This window comes from Stigmatopora nigra, unplaced genomic scaffold (assembly GCF_051989575.1).
Source record: "Stigmatopora nigra isolate UIUO_SnigA unplaced genomic scaffold, RoL_Snig_1.1 HiC_scaffold_25, whole genome shotgun sequence".
NCBI classification, from domain to species: domain Eukaryota; kingdom Metazoa; phylum Chordata; class Actinopteri; order Syngnathiformes; family Syngnathidae; genus Stigmatopora; species Stigmatopora nigra.
Window position 1 is genome coordinate 1132234 of NW_027551604.1, and position 20319 is coordinate 1152552.

The 20319-nt window shown below is 36.5% G+C and overlaps 1 protein-coding gene and 1 long non-coding RNA gene across 3 annotated transcripts in view; one reads left to right on the plus strand and one right to left on the minus strand.

Annotated features, from left to right (window-relative positions):
• Positions 1 to 18370, plus strand: part of tmem117 (transmembrane protein 117) — a 29742-nt gene extending 11372 nt beyond the window's left edge. For both annotated transcript variants that reach the window (XM_077710964.1, XM_077710965.1), the window contains exons 4-8: positions 6751 to 6850; positions 11590 to 11690; positions 13810 to 13969; positions 16508 to 16637; positions 17592 to 18370. In XM_077710964.1, the coding sequence (XP_077567090.1) occupies positions 6751 to 6850; positions 11590 to 11690; positions 13810 to 13969; positions 16508 to 16637; positions 17592 to 18220 (1120 nt within the window). In that variant the 3' untranslated portion in view covers positions 18221 to 18370. The remainder of the gene's footprint in view (positions 1 to 6750; positions 6851 to 11589; positions 11691 to 13809; positions 13970 to 16507; positions 16638 to 17591) is intronic.
• LOC144191992 (uncharacterized) lies at positions 668 to 9815 on the minus strand. The gene is made up of 3 exons (XR_013325022.1): positions 9670 to 9815; positions 6392 to 6552; positions 668 to 936 (listed from the first exon to the last, which is right to left on the minus strand). It is a non-coding gene; the product is annotated as an uncharacterized LOC144191992 (long non-coding RNA).
• Positions 18371 to 20319: the final 1949 nt, after the last annotated feature.

The window sequence follows — 20319 nt, forward strand, 5'->3', positions numbered from 1 at the left end:
ATATACTAGAATGGACTAGAATAGTCTAGACTAGAAAAGACTAGAAAAGACTAGACTAGATTGGACTAGAATAGTCTAGACTAGAAAAGACTAGACTAGAATAGACTGGAATAAACTAAAATAGACTAGAATAGACTAGATGAGAAAAAGCCAAGACTTGAATAGTTTAGACTAGAATAGAATAGAATAGAATAGACCAGACTAGAATAGACTAGAATAGACTAGAATAGACTAGTATAGACTAGAATAGACTAGAATAGACTAGAATAGACTACAATAGACTAGATAGACTAGAATAGACTAGAATAGACTAGAATAGACTAGAATAGACTAGAATAGACTAGAATAGACTAGAATAGACTAGAATAGACTAGAATAGACTAGAATAGACCAGAATAGACCAGAATAGACCAGAATAGACTAGAATAGACTAGAATAGACTAGAATAGACTAGAATAGACTAGAATAGACTAGAATAGACTAGTTTAGACTAGTATAGACTAGAATAGACTAGATGAGACTAGAATAGACTGGAATAGACTAGATTAGACTAGAATAGACTAGAATAGACTAGAATAGACTAGAATAGACTAGAATAGACTAGAATAGACTAGAATAGACTAGAATAGAATAGATTAGGCAAGAATATAATAGACTAGATTAAACTAGACTAGAATAGAATATACTATAATAGACTAGTATAGACTAGACTAGACTACTTTTTTTTTAGGAATAACATGCATCTCATATTTTTTTTAAATATATAAATATCTAACGGCAACGATGGACAAAATAGTTGTTGTTGTTGTTGTTGTTGCTATGGGAGGTTCCAAGTGGGAGTAAAGCAGGCCGCAATGCCAGTGGGACAATTTCAAAATAAAGTGAGGATATCTTGAGAATCTTTTATCGCCAAGTAGTATCTTGTCCGCCAGCTTTCTGTCAAAGCCCAAGACTGACAAAGGTTGGTGAATGTCACATGTTTCATGTTCCTTCTTTTGTCTGTCATTCCAAAGTTACACGACTTTAAAAGCGAGAGCACTGAAGCACAAAATGTCATCTTGGCACTGTCACATGTGGATATCAGATAAGAACTGCATTTGAGAATAACAGATGGGAAGGAGGGAGGGAGGGACCCAAAAAAATAAAAGACAATCTCTGGTTTAGCGTGAAATGGAAACCTGTCTTTCTAATACTTAAAGCTTGATCGTTCTTGGAAAAGTCGATTTTATTTCAAGGTAGTGGTTATGTGTCGTGTCTACCGTCTTTGTTTCCGGATGGATGTTTCTAATGGAGAGTGAAATTTGTAAAAACTATCTCATTCCTGTTAACTTTGACGTCTTTTGATCATTTTAAATGGTGTCAAATTGTGTATGACATATAACAACTTTTGCACTGGATTTTTTCAAGTAAGTTTTTTGGTGAAACCCATCTGGTTTTACCCATTTAGATTATATTATATTAAAATTAGATTAAATTAAGATTATATCAACATTAGATTGAAATCATATTAAGATTAGATTAAGATTATATTAAACATTGATTAAAATTAGATTAAAATTTGATTAATATATTAAAATTAGATTCATATTAGATTCAGATTAGATTCAGATTAGATTCTGACTAGATTCAGATTAGTTTCAGATTAGATTCAGATTAGATTCAGATTAGATTCAGATTAGATTCAGATTAGATTCAGATTAGATTCAGATTACATTCAGATTAGATTCAGATTAGATTCAGATTAGATTCGGATTAGAGTCGGATTGTATTCGGATTAGAGTCGGATTAGATTCGGATTAGATTCAGATTAGAATCGGATTAGATTCAGATTAGATTCAGATTAGATTCAGATTAGATTCTGATTAGATTCTGATTAGATTCTGACTAGATTCCGATTAGATTCCGATTAGATTCAGATTAGATTCAGATTAGATTCAGATTAGATTCAGATTAGATTCAGATTAGATTCAGATTAGATTCAGATTAGATTCCAATTATATTAAGATTAGTTTAAAAAATATTACGATTATATTAAGATTGGATTAGATTTAAATCAGATAAAGTTTAGATTAAAACGAGAATTAATACAATTACATTAAGATTACGTTGATATTAAGATTAGATTATAATTATATTAATATTATATTAAATTAGATTAAGATTCGATTATATTAGATTAGATTATGAATGTATTAGAGCAGTGTTGGGTTGTGTGGTTTATTATCACTTAAAAAGGAAAATTGCAATCATTGATAATGGGAGTAATTAGCCAGGGTTGACAGGAAGGATATTTTACCCCCCAAAAAAACTATATTGTTACCCTGTCTTTTGGGTGAATTGAGTATTTCCTTTAGTAAGAACACTCCTTGTTGATAGATTTATGTTTCTGCAGAACCATCACTCTTCAGTGTTGTATAGCATAACATAGTGTGTGTGCGTGCTAGGCTGCCAATGCATTACAAAAGCAAGCGCTAGCCAAGGTCGCTAACGTTTCAAATGACTTGGGCCATTTCCAGACGCAGCGGTAGCACGAGGTCACACTGGCGTGGTCACGGTCACTGGCAAACCACACTGAAAAGTCTCTTCAGTAAAAGACAGCCAGAAAGCATTTACGTGCAAAATGGATAATAAAATATAAAATATGAATAGAAATCAACCTTTGTTATTGTCAGCACTTTCATTGGCCGCCTCTCAGACCTTGGCTTTCCTCTTTAACTAATGAGAAAATTCAAGTCCACCGCAAGAGTCTTTAAAAGACAAAGGGCAGGCAGTGTGCGGGTTGTTTGATTCCCGGGTGTTGTAGTACCAAAAAAATACATTTTTACATCACTAGCTTTTTGGGCTGGAGGCCATTTTTTTTACTCTAATGACTTAACAAAAGATATCTAGTCAATTCTTTAAAGACAGCCTTGCGGTTCTAGGGTCCTTGGTTCAAATCCAGGTTGGTCCACCGATGTGGAGTTTGCATAATCTACCCCAGGCATGCGTGGGTTTTCTCCGGGTACTCCTGTTTCCTTCCAAATTCCCAAGACATGTATGCTAGGCTATTTTTTAGGCTAAAATGCCCCTAGGTATTAGTGTAAATGGTTGTTTGGTTCCTGGTGCCCTGTGATTGGCTGGTCACTGATTCAGGGTAAGCCCCGCCCTTTACCTGAAGTTAGCTCCTGCAACCCCTGCGACCCTAATGGGGATAAAGCAGATTCAGAAAATGAATGAATAAATTTAACAGTATTGTTTCAGTTCAGGCGTTTTTGTTTTTTTTAATATCCGACAGTGGTGGTTTTTCGTCTTTGGTTTTCTGTTTTTTTTTTCATATATAAGGCGCACTGGATTATAAGGCGCACTGTCTATTTTGGAGAAAAATCTAAGACTTAAGTGCGCCTAATAGTCGTGAAAATAGGGTAATTGCTATTGACTTGCAGGTATGAAGCACTCACTACTTTACAGTCACCTCTAGAGCCAGCCATTGTTGATGTTTTAGATTTTTTTGTATCAAATCTTGCAGTGGGGGAGGAGCTATATGATGGAAGATTTTGTAAACTAAGATGGCATCTGCATATTTACCAGTATTGTTTGTGTTTTTTTAATATCCGACAGTGGTGGTTTTTCGTTTTTTGGTTTTCTGTTTTTTTTTCCATATATAAGGCGCACTGGATTATAAGGCGCACTGTCTATTTTGGAGAAAATTTAAAACTTTTAAGTGCGCCTTATAGTCGTGAAAATATGGTATTTATATATTTAAAGTAGGGAATGACAGAATTAGGAGGCGGAATTCAGAGAAGTATATTAATAGCAACACACATATTTGGTTGTCAAATCATATTGGTAATGTCCATAGCCGCTATACACATGCTAATTACTTCAATGTAAAATGTTCAAAGCTGCTAAAATGTCCTTGAATGGAACGACTGGAACAAGCGTGGTAAACCTGATAACATCCCGCAGAGGATCCGAAAATGGCCGAGCCAACGTTGGCATCGGCGTCCACCCTGGCGCGAGCCATTGAGCCGCGGGAGCCATTTTTTTTGGCCGATTATTCATGACGCTACTGTACTGTAATGTTCCATCATACTGAAATTTTATTCAAACTTCAGTCAAAACCAAGAAAAATAATTACAGACGTATTTTCTGGCATATAAGCCGCCTCCGCGTATAAGCCGCGCCCTTAAAATTGCCTTAAAATCATAGAATTTTACAATTTCTCTCATATAAGCCGCCCCCTGATTGACAATTTTCACCTCCATATTCATAGTTTTAATAGGGAGTACAAATGTCTTACTTTGAAGGGAAATCATTGCATGTAGTTTTTCAAAAAGGAAGTCATGTGAGCAGTACAACCAGGAAATCTGTCCATAGTTGTCCAGTTTGTCATCCCTAGGTAAGATGGCGGCGCCCTGAGCGAGCAATAAAAGGCACAAGTTAGTTTTATCACATTTTATGCGACTAGTAAGTAATTTATGCGCATATAAGCCGTACCCTTGATTCAGTCATATGTTTTTTAGTTACAAATACAGCTTATATGCGAGAAAATATGAATAAATAAAGACCATGGGATGCTTAATTGAATTTGTGAAGGAGAGAAGGTTAGCGTCAAGATAGCCTTTTCAGTTTTAAAGCCCAATGCGTGGCTCTGGGCAGCATTTCTAAGGGTATTGATTGAAATTTTGGTGCAGTTGAAAGACTCCCAATGGGATTTTAGCCATTATAGAATCAGCGGTGAGGCAAGAAATAGCTTACAGGTTTAATGTCCGCCCCAATCAACGTGTGTTTACGACCCGACTCCAGAGAGATGAGATCTTTGTCTTTACGTTAAGCGAACCGGTCGGATCTGGGCAATCGCCAACGCCGTGATTTACAATGGTTCCCTCACGGGTATTTTCACAGGGAGAAAACAATCTTGTTTGTTTGTTTTTAGCCTAGTACTCATCAAGTACTGTTTCAATAATGGAAAATTCTGTATTTTTCCGGACCTTTAAAGGAAGTTTTTTAAAGAGAAAGCCATAAACAATTCCTATTTTCAAATTTTAGTCGAAATACATGACATTTTGTAGTCATTTTATCAGTTTTAAAGTATAAAAAGTCTCGGAATTCCTTTGATAACGTTCGTATGCTAATGCTAATCAATGAATATTAATGAGTTCAATGTGTATCAATGAAATCAATGACACAGTCCCAATGTGACGTTCCTATAGGTGCATTTGGGACTCTCACCACTAGTTTCCACATTTTAGCCATATTCACCCATCATAAGAGCCACATGTGGCTCCCGAGCCATAGGATTCCCTACTCCTGACCTAAGTAATAAAAACACAAAAAAAACTGAATGAAGGCGAACAGAACTACTTCCACCGGACATAATGTCTGACAAGTTTATTATTGGCCTTCAAAACAACACTAAAACCAATTAAAAACTATTTATAAGAAAGCTTTAAAAGTATTGACAGAAAACCAAAAAAACGCATCACCAAAGTCAAATATTTAAAAAAAACACAAATACCTGAACTGGGACAATATTTTAAATATGTATATACCATCTTAGTTTACACTTTTTCCACCAATTGACCAAAAATGGCTGGGATAGGCTCCAGCACCCCCTTTTAATAAATTAAGTTTCTTATTTTTGGAATGTTATCCATGAATTTTGTTAGTTTACCTGTTTAGGAGGAGTAAGTGGGTGGAGTCTATTTCTTTTTGTCTGTCCTGCAAAACAACATAAAAAACAACAACAATTAATATCACCGTATTTTCACGACTATAAGGCGCACTTAAAAGTCTGAAATTTTCTCCAAAATAGACAGTGCGCCTTATAATCTAATGCGCCTAATATATGTAATAAACAGAAAACCAAAAACGAAAAACCACCAATGTCGGATATTAAAAAAACACAAACGCCTGAATTGAAACAATACTGTTAAATATGCAGATGCCATCTTGGTTTACAAAATCTTCCATCATATAGCTCCTCCCCCACTGCAAGATTTTATACAGAAAAATCCAAAACATCAACAATGGCTGGCTCTAGTATTTTCACCACTATAAGGCGCACTTAAAAGTCTTAAATTTTCTCCAAAATAGACAGTGCGCCTTATAATTCAGTGCACCTTATAATACAGTGCGCCTTCTATATGGAAAAAATGTCATTCATTGAGGGTGCGCCTTATAGTCGTGAAAATACGGTAGTTTACTCCATAAAAACTAAAAAAAATATCTTTAAAAAATAGCGTTTGGTGACATTTAAGTTATTTTTGCTGAAAAAAAACATTGTTAGTGGTCTTGGTTGGGGCTAAACAAAGATGAATGGAGCTATTGACTTAAAAAGAAACCTGTCCGCTGCCCCCATCCATTATTTTCATGACCTGTGTAGACAGGAAGAAGGGAAGACACCACCCACCTGCTCCAGTGTAGCTCGAAGACGGCCAATGGGATTAAGGAAGGCTCCTCCCCCTCCTCACGGGCATCAAAGTGACCCATTTCACGACTGTCACCCCGCCACAATGTTGAGTTGGCGGAGTGTAACGGCTTTTTAGCAGAATGCTTGTCATTTTGTGGGCGCTGTGAGACAAGAAGTAAAAGGAAAATCATTTTAAAAAGTAGATAAAATATAAAAAATGTCAGATAAAAGACTTCACTGGCAGGTGCTACAGGACAATAACAGCCAAGACAAACAGACTCAAGACAATGGACTGTCTTTGACATCTGCTTTCTTTGAAGGTTTTCTGTCAAATGTATTAGCATTGTGTTGTCTTGCAGGTCTCACATTGTGACAGATTACATGGGCATCAGGAATGAGAGCCTGATGAAAATGGCCGCCGTGGGGACCTGGATGGGGGACTTTGTTACAGCGTGGATGGTGAGTTTCAACATGCTTTACATTAGATATGAAGAAATGATTATGTATGTTATTGTTCCTTAGACTTTGTACAAACCACAACTACTACCACCACTACTACAGCCACCACTACCACTACTACCACCTACTACCACCACTACCGCTACTACTACCCCCACTACCACTATTACTACCCCCACTACCACTACTACCGTTACTACCCCCACTACCACTACTACCACCTACTACCCCCACTACCACTACTACCACCTACTACCACATCTACCACTACTACCACCTACTACCACCACTACCACTACCCCTACTACTACCACCACTACCACTACTACCACCACCACCACTACTACTACCACCACCACCACTACCAATATTACTACCATCAATACCAATACTACTACCACCTGTACTACCACCACTATTACGACTACCACCTCTACTACCACCACTATTACGACTACCACCTCTACTACCACCACTATAACTACTACCACTTCCACCACTACTATTACCACTACTACTACCACCACTACTACCACCACTACTACTACTACCACCACTACTACTACCACCACTTCCACCATTACTATTACCACTACTACCACCACTTTTACCACTACTATTACCACTACTACCACCACTACTAACACTACCACCACTAACACTACTACTACCAGCACTACCACTACTTCCACCACCACTACCACTACTACTACCACCACTACCACTACCACCACCACTACCACCACTACCACCACTACCACTACTACTACTAGCACCACTACTACTACCACTTCCACCATTACTATTACCACTACTACCACAACTTTTACCACTACTATTACCACTACTACCACCACTACCACTACTACCACCACTACTAACACTACCACCACTACTACCACCACTACCACTACTACGACCAGCACTACCACTACTTCCACCACCACTACCACTACTACTACCACCACTACCACTACCATCACCACTACCACCACTACCACCACTACCACCATTACCACCACTACTACCATCCCTACCACTACTGCCACTACTATTTTGGATCCTGCTGCAAAGTTGGCTTCTTGAAAAGTAGTCATTTCAGCCAAAAAGTTTAAGCACCCCTGACTTATTCAATCCAACAACACTCCGATCATATGGCCAATTTGGGTCATTAATCAACCTAAAAAATAAATAAAATCCACAACACCACACTACAACTATGAACCACTGTTTCCTATTCAAACACTTACTTGGCCTGGAAACAAGTCAACTGTGACCATAAAAAAAAAAGCCAAAATGTGTTTAGGGAACAAAGCCGTGTCCCCAACAAAATATCAGCGACCAACAGCAATGAAAATAAAACCATATCCATTTATGGTGTGAATAATAGATGTGAATGGTTTGATTCCTATTTGCGCTTGCCAGTTAGTCGGGCCAACTCTGTCGCTGCCGCGTACTGTAATCATCATATTGTCTCACGAGAGGGAGGACATGAACGCAACATTAGCTTGATTAAAGTTAAGTTGAATCCGACCGTGCGGGGCTAATTGGGAAGATGAATTGGAGCCGTTATGCCAGCCTCATTGAATCCCGTTTTGAATTAACGGCTCGGTACAAATGACATTCTTCCCGCTCAGCCTCAACATTACATTTTTTTTTTTTGCCTGGCTGCCTTTTTACCCAGATGAGACAATTGGCCTTTTATTAAGCAATGCCGTTACGGAGAGGGGAGTACTCCCAATAAATCATTGAAAGCAGTAAAAAAAAAAAAAAAGAAGAAGAAATTAACCAAAAATCACATTCACAAGCATATAAAAATTCACATTGCCTGTTTTAGCATAAGGTGGCCCGGTGGGAAAAGTGGTTAGCGCATTGGTCTCGCTGTTGCGGGGTCGTGGGTTCGACTCTAGGTAGGTCCTGCAGTTTGTGCCTCTGTGTCACTTTGTTTATTACAGTTACCATGCTTATACATAACGACGATATATCAAATTGAATGTTTTTTTGTCATTTTACAAGGAGAATGATTTTCAAAAACAAATAACAACAACAAACAACAAATAAATAATCAATAGATAATATCAATGAATGTTTTTTAATTGATTAGATTATATTAGACTAGATTAGACTAGATTAGACAAGATTAGACTAGATTAGACTAGATTAGGATAGATTAGGCTAGAGTAGACTAGATTAGGATAGATTAGGCTAGAGTAGACTATTTTAGACTAGATTCGACTAGTTAAAACTAGATTAGACTAGATTATACTAGATTATACTAGATTATACTAGATTTAGACTAGATTTAGACTAGATTAGACTAGATAAGACTAGATTAGAATAGATTAAACTAGATTAGACTACAATAGATTACATTAGACTAGACTAGAATAGACAAGAGTAGACGAGATTAGATTAGACTGAAATTAGATTAGATTAGACTATAAACTAGATTAGATTAGACTATATTAGACAAGATTAGACTAGAATATAATAAACCAGACTAGATCAGACTAGATCAGGCTAGATCAGACTAAATAAGATTAGATTAAACTAGATTAGACCAGATTAGACTAGATTATCTTGTGTGGTTTTTTTCCAGGTACTTCGGTTTCCTCCCAAATGACAAAAAAATGCATGCTAGGCTAACTTGTTGAACACTAAATTGCCAAAAAAAACCTAGCTATGATTGGTTATCCTTTGTCTCCTCGTGCCCTACGATTGGCCGGTTGCCCGAAGTCAACTGGGATAGGCTCCAGCACCCCCCACAAGAATAAACGATACAGAAAATGAATGAAATAATGTCTTAGCGTGTAGCCGACCTTCTCATAGGTCCACTATCCACATCCTATGGAGACCACTTGAACACAATTGTAGACCCCCTCTGGTCAACACGTTTTTTTTTTTCATTGGGAAGAAACAAGGAAACAGCCGTCTCCTCTTTTGTCAACAAAATCCAGAATTGATTTCTTTCTCTCGTCCGCGGGAACACAGCTGAGACAAGTTGAGAATCTCTTGAGTCGCCCTAATTAGTATTCCAGTGCGCACACTGCAGAGAAAGAAAGACAGGCCACGGAACGAGAGAATATATACGAAAAGGAAGAAGAAGAAGAGAACTTGACGTCCGGCCAGAGAGGAAGAAAGAGCACGTCGGGCCAAGTCCCAATCTTATTCTTTTCCATTTTTATTTTTTTAATTTCTTGGACTGCATACCATTAAGATGACCCCATCAGATTTTATTGTGCCTCTGCGTCATTTTATGTAGTACACTTATTATCATGCTTATAGACTACGACAGTATATCGAATTGAATGCTTGTTTTGGTCATTTTACAAGTAGAAGGAGATTCAAAGATTCACCACAAATTGCACAAATAACAACAAACAAACAATCAATTAGATTATATTACAGGTTAGATTAGATTGCAGGTTATATTAGATTACAGGTTAGATTAAATTACAGGTTCGATTAGATTAGATCATGGTTTAGATTAGATTACATATCAGATTAGAGATTATTTTACTGACTACATTAGATTACAGATTACATTACATATTATACTAGATTATATTACAGATTATATTACATATTACACTACAGATTAGATTACACATTATATTACATATTAGATGAGATTACATATTAGATGAGATTAGATATTAGATTAGATATTAGATTAGATATTAGATTAGATATTAGATTAGATATTAGATTAGATATTAGATTAGATATTAGATTAGATATTAGATTAGATATTAGATTAGATATTAGATTAGATATTAGATTAGATATTAGATTAGATATTAGATTAGATTAGATATTAGATTAGATATGAGATTAGATATGAGATTAGATATTAGATTAGATATTAGATTAGATATTAGATTAGATATTAGATTAGATATTAGATTAGATATTAGATTAGATATTAGATTAGATATTAGATTAGATATTAGATTAGATATTAGATTAGATATTAGATTAGATATTAGATTAGATATTAGATTAGATATTAGATTAGATTAGATATTAGATTAGATATGAGATTAGATATTAGATTAGATATTAGATTAGATATTAGATTAGATATTAGATTAGATATTAGATTAGATATTAGATTAGATATTAGATTAGATATTAGATTAGATATTAGATTAGATATTAGATTAGATATTAGATTAGATATTAGATTAGATATTAGATTAGATATTAGATTAGATATTAGATTAGATTAGATATTAGATTAGATTAGATATTATATTAGATTACAGATTAAATTATATTATATATTAAATTAGATTACAGATTAAATTAGATTAGAGATTAAATTAGATTACAGATTAAATTAGATTACAGATTATATTAGATTACAGATTATATTAGATAACAGGTTATATTACAGATTGGATTAGAAATTGGATTAGTGTTTAGATTAGACTTTATTTATCCCATACTTGCAAAATTCACTTTCACAGATCCATTTTAACTAATAAAAACAAAACAAATAACAATAGATCAGTAATACATGTACTTATATCTATAAAACATAGTACAATTAGACAGACGCATGTTCACAAAAACCTGATTTAAAAAAAAAAAACAAATATATAAAGAGTATCACTTACAGCACGGTGGAGAGCGGTGACCATACCCGCCTCGCTGTTCCGAGATCTCGGGTTCGGGTCCGGTGGTTGTGGAATTTGTGTCTGTTCCTCAAATTTTCTTTCCCATGATTCCTGCAGGTGACGGACATGATGCTTCAAGATGAGAATAGTTACCCACACTGGGGCAAATCTGCCAGAAACTTCTGGAAAAAGGGCAACAATAGGATTGTCCTCTTCTGGTAAGATATTGCAAGATTTTCATTCTAAAGAAAGTCACGTTTGATCGTCAATAAGCGTGTCAATCATCCATCATCTGTGTCGGCACCTTTAAATTACAAGTACACAGGGAGAGGAAGAAAAAATCAATGGACATTGCAAGGTCACTGGACAATTCTTGGTCTGTCTTTCTATTTTTTTTCTCCACGCCTGCATCGTGACCTTTGGGTTAGCACTTAGCAAACATTTCAAACCTCTGGTGGCTCTGATACTTCCAATTGAAACAAGTCAAGCAGGTGAATGATAGTCGGTTTTGGTCTGGTTTGGTTGGGTCTGTTCTGGTCTATTTTATTTTGTTCACTTCTGCTCTATTCTGTTTTGTTTTGTTTTGTTCTGTTCTGTTCTGTTCTGGTCTAGCCTGTTCTGGTCTAGTCTGGTCTGGTCCTGGTCAGGTTCTGGTATGTTCTGGTATGTTCTGGTTCTGGTCTGTTCTGTTTCTGGTCTGTTCTGTTTCTGGTCTGTTCTGTTTCTGGTCTGTTCTGTTTCTGGTCTGTTCTGTTTCTGGTCTGTTCTGTTTCTGGTCTGTTCTGTTTCTGGTCTGTTCTGTTTCTGGTCTGTTCTGTTTCTGGTCTGTTCTGTTTCTGGTCTGTTCTGTTTCTGGTCTGATCTGTTCTGTTTCTGGTCTGTTCTGGTCTATTCTGGTTCTGGTCTATTCTGGTTCTGGTCTATTCTGGTTCTGGTCTATTCTGGTTCTGGTCTATTCTGGTTCTGGTCTATTCTGTTCTGTTTCTGGTCTGTTCTGTTTCTGGTCTGTTCTGGTCTATTCTGGTCTATTCTGGTTCTGGTCTATTCTGTTCTGTTTCTGGTCTGTTCTGTTTCTGGTCTGTTCTGGTCTATTCTGGTCTATTCTGGTTCTGGTCTATTCTGGTTCTGGTCTATTCTGGTTCTGGTCTATTCTGGTTCTGGTCTATTCTGGTTCTGGTCTATTCTGGTTCTGGTCTATTCTGGTTCTGGTCTATTCTGGTTCTGGTCTGTTCTGGTCAGGTCTGGTGTGGTCTGGTCTGTTCTGGTCTTTTCTGGTCTTTTCTGTTTTATTTTATTTTATTCAGTTCTGCTCTATTCTGTTCTGTTCTGTCCTGGTTGTCTGTACTATTCTGTTCCGGTCTGGTCTTCTGTTCTGGTTCTGGTCTGTTTCTGGGACTGTTCTGGTCTGGTCTTCTGTTCTGGTTCTGGTCTGTTTCTGGGACTGTTCTGGTCTGGTCTTCTGTTCTGGTTCTGGTCTGTTTCTGGGACTGTTCTGGTCTGGTCTTCTGTTCTGGTTCTGGTCTATTCTGCCCTAGTCTGTACTGGTCTGCTGTGGTTCTGGTCTATTCTGCCCTTGTCTGTACTGGTCTGTTCTGGTTCTGGTCTAGTGCTAGTCTGTCCTGGCCTGTTCTGGTCTTTTCTGTTCTATTTTATTTTATTATATTTTATTCAATTCTGCTTTATTCTGTTCTGGTCTGTTCTGGTCTAGTCTGTTCTGGTTCTGGCTTGTTCTGGTTCTGGCCTGTTCTGGATTGGTCTGTTCTGGTCTGATCTGGTCTGGTATGGTCTGGCCTTTTCTGTTATGTCCTGTTCTATTTTATTTTATTCAGTTCTGCCCTATTCTGTTCTGATCTGGCCTGTTCTGTTCTGTTCTAATCTATTCCATTTTATTTTATGTACTATTCTCTTCTGTTCTGTTCTATTCTACTTTATCCTGTTATTTCCCTTTCTTTTCTCTTCTATTTCATGCTATTCGATAACGTTTCAACATCTTTTCAAGCTTTTATATTTTTGTCCTGATGTTTTTTCCGTTTTTATGACATTGGGTTTTTCCAAAGCATTGCGACTGTGCCATTTTACACTCACAAAAAACAAATGTATGAACATTACAACGACAACATTATCGGGGAAGCCTTCTGTGCTACTTAATGTGACGTTTATAGTTTGGAAATTCATGCCCAATTAAACTTGATTCATCTGGTCAGAAGCGCTATCTACTCTACTCCACCTCATTCATCTTCTTAACTCGGTTCGGAGAAACCGGGAAATAAATGTTACTTTCAAGGTTGACTCGCTCTCTCTCTCTTTAATTTCATTGGCCAATTTCTTTTTGGGCAGGATCGTGCTGGTCTCGCTAACGTCGGTGGTGGTTTTGGTCATTGTTACCGACTGGATCTGCTGGGATAAACTCAATCGGGGTTTCCTACCCAGCGATGAGGTCTCCAGGGCCTTCCTGGCCTCCTTCATCTTGGTCTTCGACCTTCTCATTGTCATGCAGGTAGGAGCTCTCCCTGGTGGCTAATTAAAAAACAACACACTCTCACACAAAAAACGCGCACAAAAAAATAAAAGAACGGAGTCGCCGTGACATCTCTTTTGGGCTTTTTTCTCGGCGCCATGTTGTCCCCGCCCCCTCCGCCTCCGATTGATCAATGAGGCGCAAAGAGCAGACGGCTGAGTGTTTGATCATCTTCAGCTGGTTTGGATGCAAATGCGGGGAAACCTCGCTAATTCACGCTTCGGTTATCGCTGTTTTTCGGGATTGGGGATTTTTTAAAAAAATATTTAAATTGTTTAAATCTGTAATGTAATCTGTAATGTAATCTGTAATCTTTTGGTATGTTTTTCTCTTTTGGGACCTAATTTTATATTCTTTCTCGCATGCAGTGCTATATTTTTCTTCACAAAAAGATCACAAAAATGTCTTCTGTTCGGCACTGAACTGGATTAATGGCATTTTTATTTTTTTCTGTTGCGGAAAATGTCAAATATTGGCTAAATTGAATTTCAAAGTTTGCTCACCCAACTGAAATTGAACTTATAAATCAAGGCATGACTCTCAAATGAAAAATAAATATTCCTCCTCCGTGCTTCTATTTATTCACCCAGAAAGAATTTTTCCAACTGTATATTAAATTAACAACACAGAAAAAAATTAAATAAATTACAACACTACATTCTTCATATTTGACAAAGTTTAACGAGCAAGCTTAGGCCAAACAGGGGACACACTCTTTATTAATTACTCCAAATAACCCAAACACATTCTTGATTAAAGTCGATGCTAATTCACATAGCCTCTAGCGCTATTCCCTTCAAAATATTCACACTTTCCACTCATTAATTCCGCATCCCGCTTCAATAAACGGCAAACCCCGACATGATTGATTAACAAAACCCTCCACAGCGCCCCTAGCGGTGACAACAAGCATTTCCACCGAGCATTCTACAGTTCATCCAAAGTTAATCCGCCTTAAAAAAACACTCACATTGTTGTTCTCAAGCTAATTAGCGTCATGTTTGATATTACTGCCTTTAAGCAACATTTTTACACTTCTACAGTTGCGAGTGTGAATTCCATGCTAATTGTACGACGCCATTTTTGTGTTGTTTGTCTGCACGGTTAAAAAAAAAAACACCAAAAAGTTGACTTTTGGTCATCTATTGTCATTGAATACTTATTATTATGATTTTTTTTGTTATGTGGGAAGAGATTTTAAATGCCAAGCTCGTTAGCGCTTGGCGTAGCACACGCTAGGCGACTGGTGGTCTTAATTAATATCTTTGGGAGCATTGTGGAGTGGCGCCACGGGCTCGCTAGCGTCAACTCGTTGTTGAAGGTCTCTCGAGTGTGGCCTGATTTGCACTGATTTTTTCTTTGTGCTACGTAGCTTCCTATTGGCTAATCCAGCCCAGGGTAGAAAACCCATATTTGGGTGAAATATATGGAATATTCAGTTTTGTTTGGGTGTGGCTAGCGTATGAGTGGGTTCGATTTCAGGTTGATCCTTATGTGGGGAGTTTGTATGTTGTCCCCAGGCTTGTGTGGGTTTTCTCCGGGTACTATAGGTTGCTCCCATATTACGATATATATACGATATATAAATGTCCATGCTAGGCTAGTTGGTTAAACACTTAATAGCCAAACAATACAGTCTATCACAGCTAACTATAGTAATCCCTTGAATATTGCGGGTAATGTAGACTGTGTGTCAAAGTGGCGGCCCGGGGGCTAAATATGGTCCGCTGCATCATTTTGTGTGGTCTGGGAAAGTCAATGATGAGTGCCGACTTTCTGTTTTAGGATCAAATTAAAATGAAGGGTATAGATGGATATTAAATTTGCTGATTTTCACCATTTTAATACAATAATTGGCATTTTTTAATCATTTTTTCGTTTTTTTGTTCAAAAATCATTTTGAAAAAAAAATTAAGAAAGCTAAAATAAACATTGTTTTAGATCTATAAAAAAATAAAGAGTATCGATGTATATTAAATTACCCCCTTTTAAATCAATCATTGTCATTTTTTTATCAATTTTTGTTCAAAAATCCTTTTGAAAAAAATTAAAAAGCTAAAATAAACATTGTTTTAGATCTATAAAAAAATAAAGAGTATCGATGTATATTAAATTACCCCCTTTTAAATCAATCTTTGTCATTTTTTTATCATTTTTTCTATGTTTTTGTTCAAAAATCATTTTGAAAAATCTAAAAAAAAAAAATTAAATAAGCTAAAATAAACATTGTTTTAGATCAATGATAAACGGAATATTCAAGGCTTTTAATCCAGTTCTTTTAATCCATTTATAAAACAAATCTAAATATTATATTTAAAATTGGGTTTCCTCTGGGTACTCCGTAATACTAGATGAGGGATTTTAGCTTTAAGTATTGGTTTTTCGGTAATAAGTCAGCAAAACTGCATTTAATGAATTCATATTTTAATATGAAATATGGCAATACCCCCAAGGAGGAATGTTTTCATTGTTTCGAATGTTTTTTTAATATATTTTATAACACTGTGTTGTGTGCAGGATTGGGAGTTTCCTCATTTCATGGGAAACGTGGACATAAATCTGCCCGGTTTGCCCACAACTGAGTTCAATATCCGGCTTCCCTTCTGCAAAGATGTTATCAAAGAGGAGTACCGCATTCACATAACAGGTACACTCACATTTTTATCAATTTTATTTGTTTTCGATTAGCTGGTCACCCTCTAGGTGTCAAAGCGGCGGCCCGTGGGCCAAATCTGGTCCACCACATCATTTTGTGTGGCCTGGGAAAGGGGTAGGGTTAGGGGTAGGGTTAGGGGTGGGGGTAGGGTTAGGGGGTATGGGGTTAGGGTTACGGGGTTAGGGTACTTTTGACTTGATTTTGTACTTTGTACTTTACTTTGTACTTTATACTTTAATTTGTACGTTATACTTTAATTTGTACTTTATAATTGACTTTATAATTTATAATTTATTTATACTTTACTTTGTACTTTATCATTTACTTTGTACTATATAATTTACTTTGTACTTTATCATTTACTTTGTACTTTATGATTTACTTTGTATTTTATAATTTACTTTATACAATACTTTGTACTTTATAATTTACTTTATACATTACTTTGTACTTTATACTTTACTTTGTACATTATACTTTACTTTTTACTTGCCTTTGTACTTTATACTTTTTACTTGCCTTTGTACTTCATACTTTTTACTTTTTTACTTTGTACTTTAATTTGTACTTTGTACTTTAATTTGTACTTTATACTTTCATTTGTACTTTATACTTTCATTTGTACTTTATAACTTACTTTGTACATTATACTTTACTTTGTACGTTATACTTTACTTTATACATTATACTTTATTTTGTACATGATACTTTACTTTGTACGTTATACTTTACTTTATACATTTTACTTTACTTTGTACATTATACTTTTTACTTGCCTTTGTACTTTATACTTTTGACTTTAATGATGAGTGATGAGTATGTTAATATTTTTTTCAGTTAATGTGTCATATGTACTGTTAACGGATGCACTTTTTTATATGTATCCTATCTTGTGCTGGCCCCGCCCATCTGTCACATTTATAAAGTCATTGTGTCTCCTCGCAGGTAAATGGTTCAACTACGGCATCATCTTCCTGGTAATGATTTTGGACCTGAACATGTGGAAGAACCAGATTTTCTACCAACCCTACGAGTACGGCCAATACGTGGGCCCCGGTCAGAAGATCTACACCGTGGAAAAACCGGAAACCCTGGACCGCTTCGACCGCGGGACGCTAACATACGAATGGCGGAAATCCAATGTGGATTCAAACACCAACCGCACATTCTTGGACGAGGACATGTTCCTTAACAGCCGTTTTGTGGACGCCGCCATGCCACTCAAATGTCTGGCCATCGTTCCCAGTTTAATGGCCTTCTTCGCCTTCGGGTTTTTCGTGTGGCTTTTGGGACGGTTTGAGGACGGTCCGACACCCGCGGAAAACCCAAACCAAGACAAGAACTACGAGAGGATGAATAGGTCTGGGTACAGCTGCCAGACGGTGACTACACCCGAAGAAATGCGCCATGTCGAGTCGTCGTCAGGAAAAATGGCGGCAACGGACGAGATGACAACCGCGATTGACGTCCAATCGCGCCGGGAAACGGACAATCGGCAGGAAAAGCCGTTCGTGGCGTGGCTAAGTGCGGAGGAAAGAGACGTCTCGCTATATGTCGCCAATCCCTCGTCATAAGTGGGTCAAATTTCTATGCATTTTCTCACTGTGGGGTTCGAACCCAAACTTTTTGGCTGTGGATCTTTTCAAATTCCACTTGGGATGCAAAATTTGGGTATTTTTCCGTATTTTGTGCCTTAAATTAAGACTTATCTCTTGAACTGGTCATCGTAGGATTTTAAAATATGTGCCTTTGTATTTTTTTTTTTTTTTTTTTTTACAATAGTGGTGATTTAACCCGGTTGTTGGCAATGAGTGACAATCCAAAGGGAAGATTAGCATTTTACCAAAGAGGCCCTTTATCACAAATTTTGTACCAAATTATATTTAATTCATTTATTTTTTTAGCTGCTTCACCTTGCAAGGGTCGCGGAAGGGTGCTTAAGTCTATCCCAGCTAATTATGGGTGGCCAGCCAATCACAGGGCACGAGGAGATAAAGGACAACCAATGATAGCTAAGGTTAGCATCCAATTAGCCTAGCATGGATGTTTTTGGGATTTGGGAAGAAACCAGAGTACCCAGAGAAAACCCACACAGGCAATTTAGCATACAATTAGCCTATCATGAATATTTTAGAGATTTGGGAAGAAATCGGAGTACCCGGAGAAAACCCACACAAGCAATTTAGCATAGAATTAGCCTAGCATGGATGTTTATGGGATTTGGGAAGAAACTGGAGTACCCGGAAAAAACCTAACCAGGTAATTTAGCATACAATTAGCCTAGCAGAGCTACTGCCACTGGCTTCCGCGTGACGGCGCCATCTTGGGGAAGACAAAAAAATATCTGGACAACGTCAACGGACCGGATTAAAAAGCCTAACGGGCCCTATGTGGCCCGCGGACCGTAGTTTGCCCATCTCTGCACTGTATGGTCTTCTAATGCTATTGAGAAACTGAACAGGGAATATTTTGATCTAATTAACATTGCTCAATTACAACTTAAGCAAAACTTATTTTTTTAAATAATTTCTCCCGTATTTATTCCATCTGAAAATATCATTTCTTAGTTATAATTTTCCCTTTTTTAACTATTACAAAAGCCAAAATGGAGACTTAAAGTGTCCTCTTTCTTTGTTCCCCTTAGTTTTACGGCACCCTCATTTATTTCCATTAAAAAATGTCCTTGGGAAAAAGTATTTAGTGGTTTTGTCAAATGTCGATTTTCTATAAAAAATCCATTTTTCTATTTCCATTTCAGCTTTGAGCCAAATTCAAATTTGAATCCATTTGTCACGACCTTCCCAAAGAAAAGCGTCTAATTGAATCAAAAATGTATTCCTCACAGACACGAGTGTAATAATACAATTTGCTTCAACATTCATCCAAAAAGACGACCAAAATTTGCATTTTCTTCAAAAAAGAAGTCAACAATTAACCAATCAATGAATAAAAAAACGCTTACTTTTTACAGGAATGCCAACACGGCTGATTAAATATTGACTTTTTTTGACTAAATAAAGCACTTTCATCATATTTTTGAAGGATAGATTTACAAAAAAAGGGCTTAAAGGGAGCATTTTTCAAAGATTTGGATGCACCAATCAAAAGAGAGAATACTGTTTATACTCAAAATAAAGAATAAAGACTTACTCAGATTCATAAGTTTTGAAGTTGTAGCCCAAAAAAAGCAGGTATGTTGTCATCAGCTTTCTTAAAAATAAGAAAAACAAGCAATTAATGTCATTATAATAAGTACAAGAGCTACTAGAGGGTGTATATGTAAATTGAAACATTGTATGTAGACCATGTGTTAAAGTTGCGGCCCGGGGGCCAAATTTGGCCCGCCACATCATTTTGTGTGGCCTGGGAAAGTTAATCATGAGTGCCGACTTTCTGTTTTAGGATCAAATTCAAATTATGAGTATAGGTGTATATTAAGTTTTCTGATTTTTCCCCTTTTAAATCAATAATTGTCATTTTTAATCATTTGTTTCTGTGATTTCAGTTGAAAAATCATTAAAAAATCTAAAAAGCTAAAATAAACATTGTTTTAGATCTCTAAAAAAATGAATATTAAAGGCTTTTAATCCATAATTGTACATTTTTAATTTGTTTTTAGTTAAAAATCATTAAAAAATCAAAACAAATATATAAAAAAAGCTAAAATAAACAT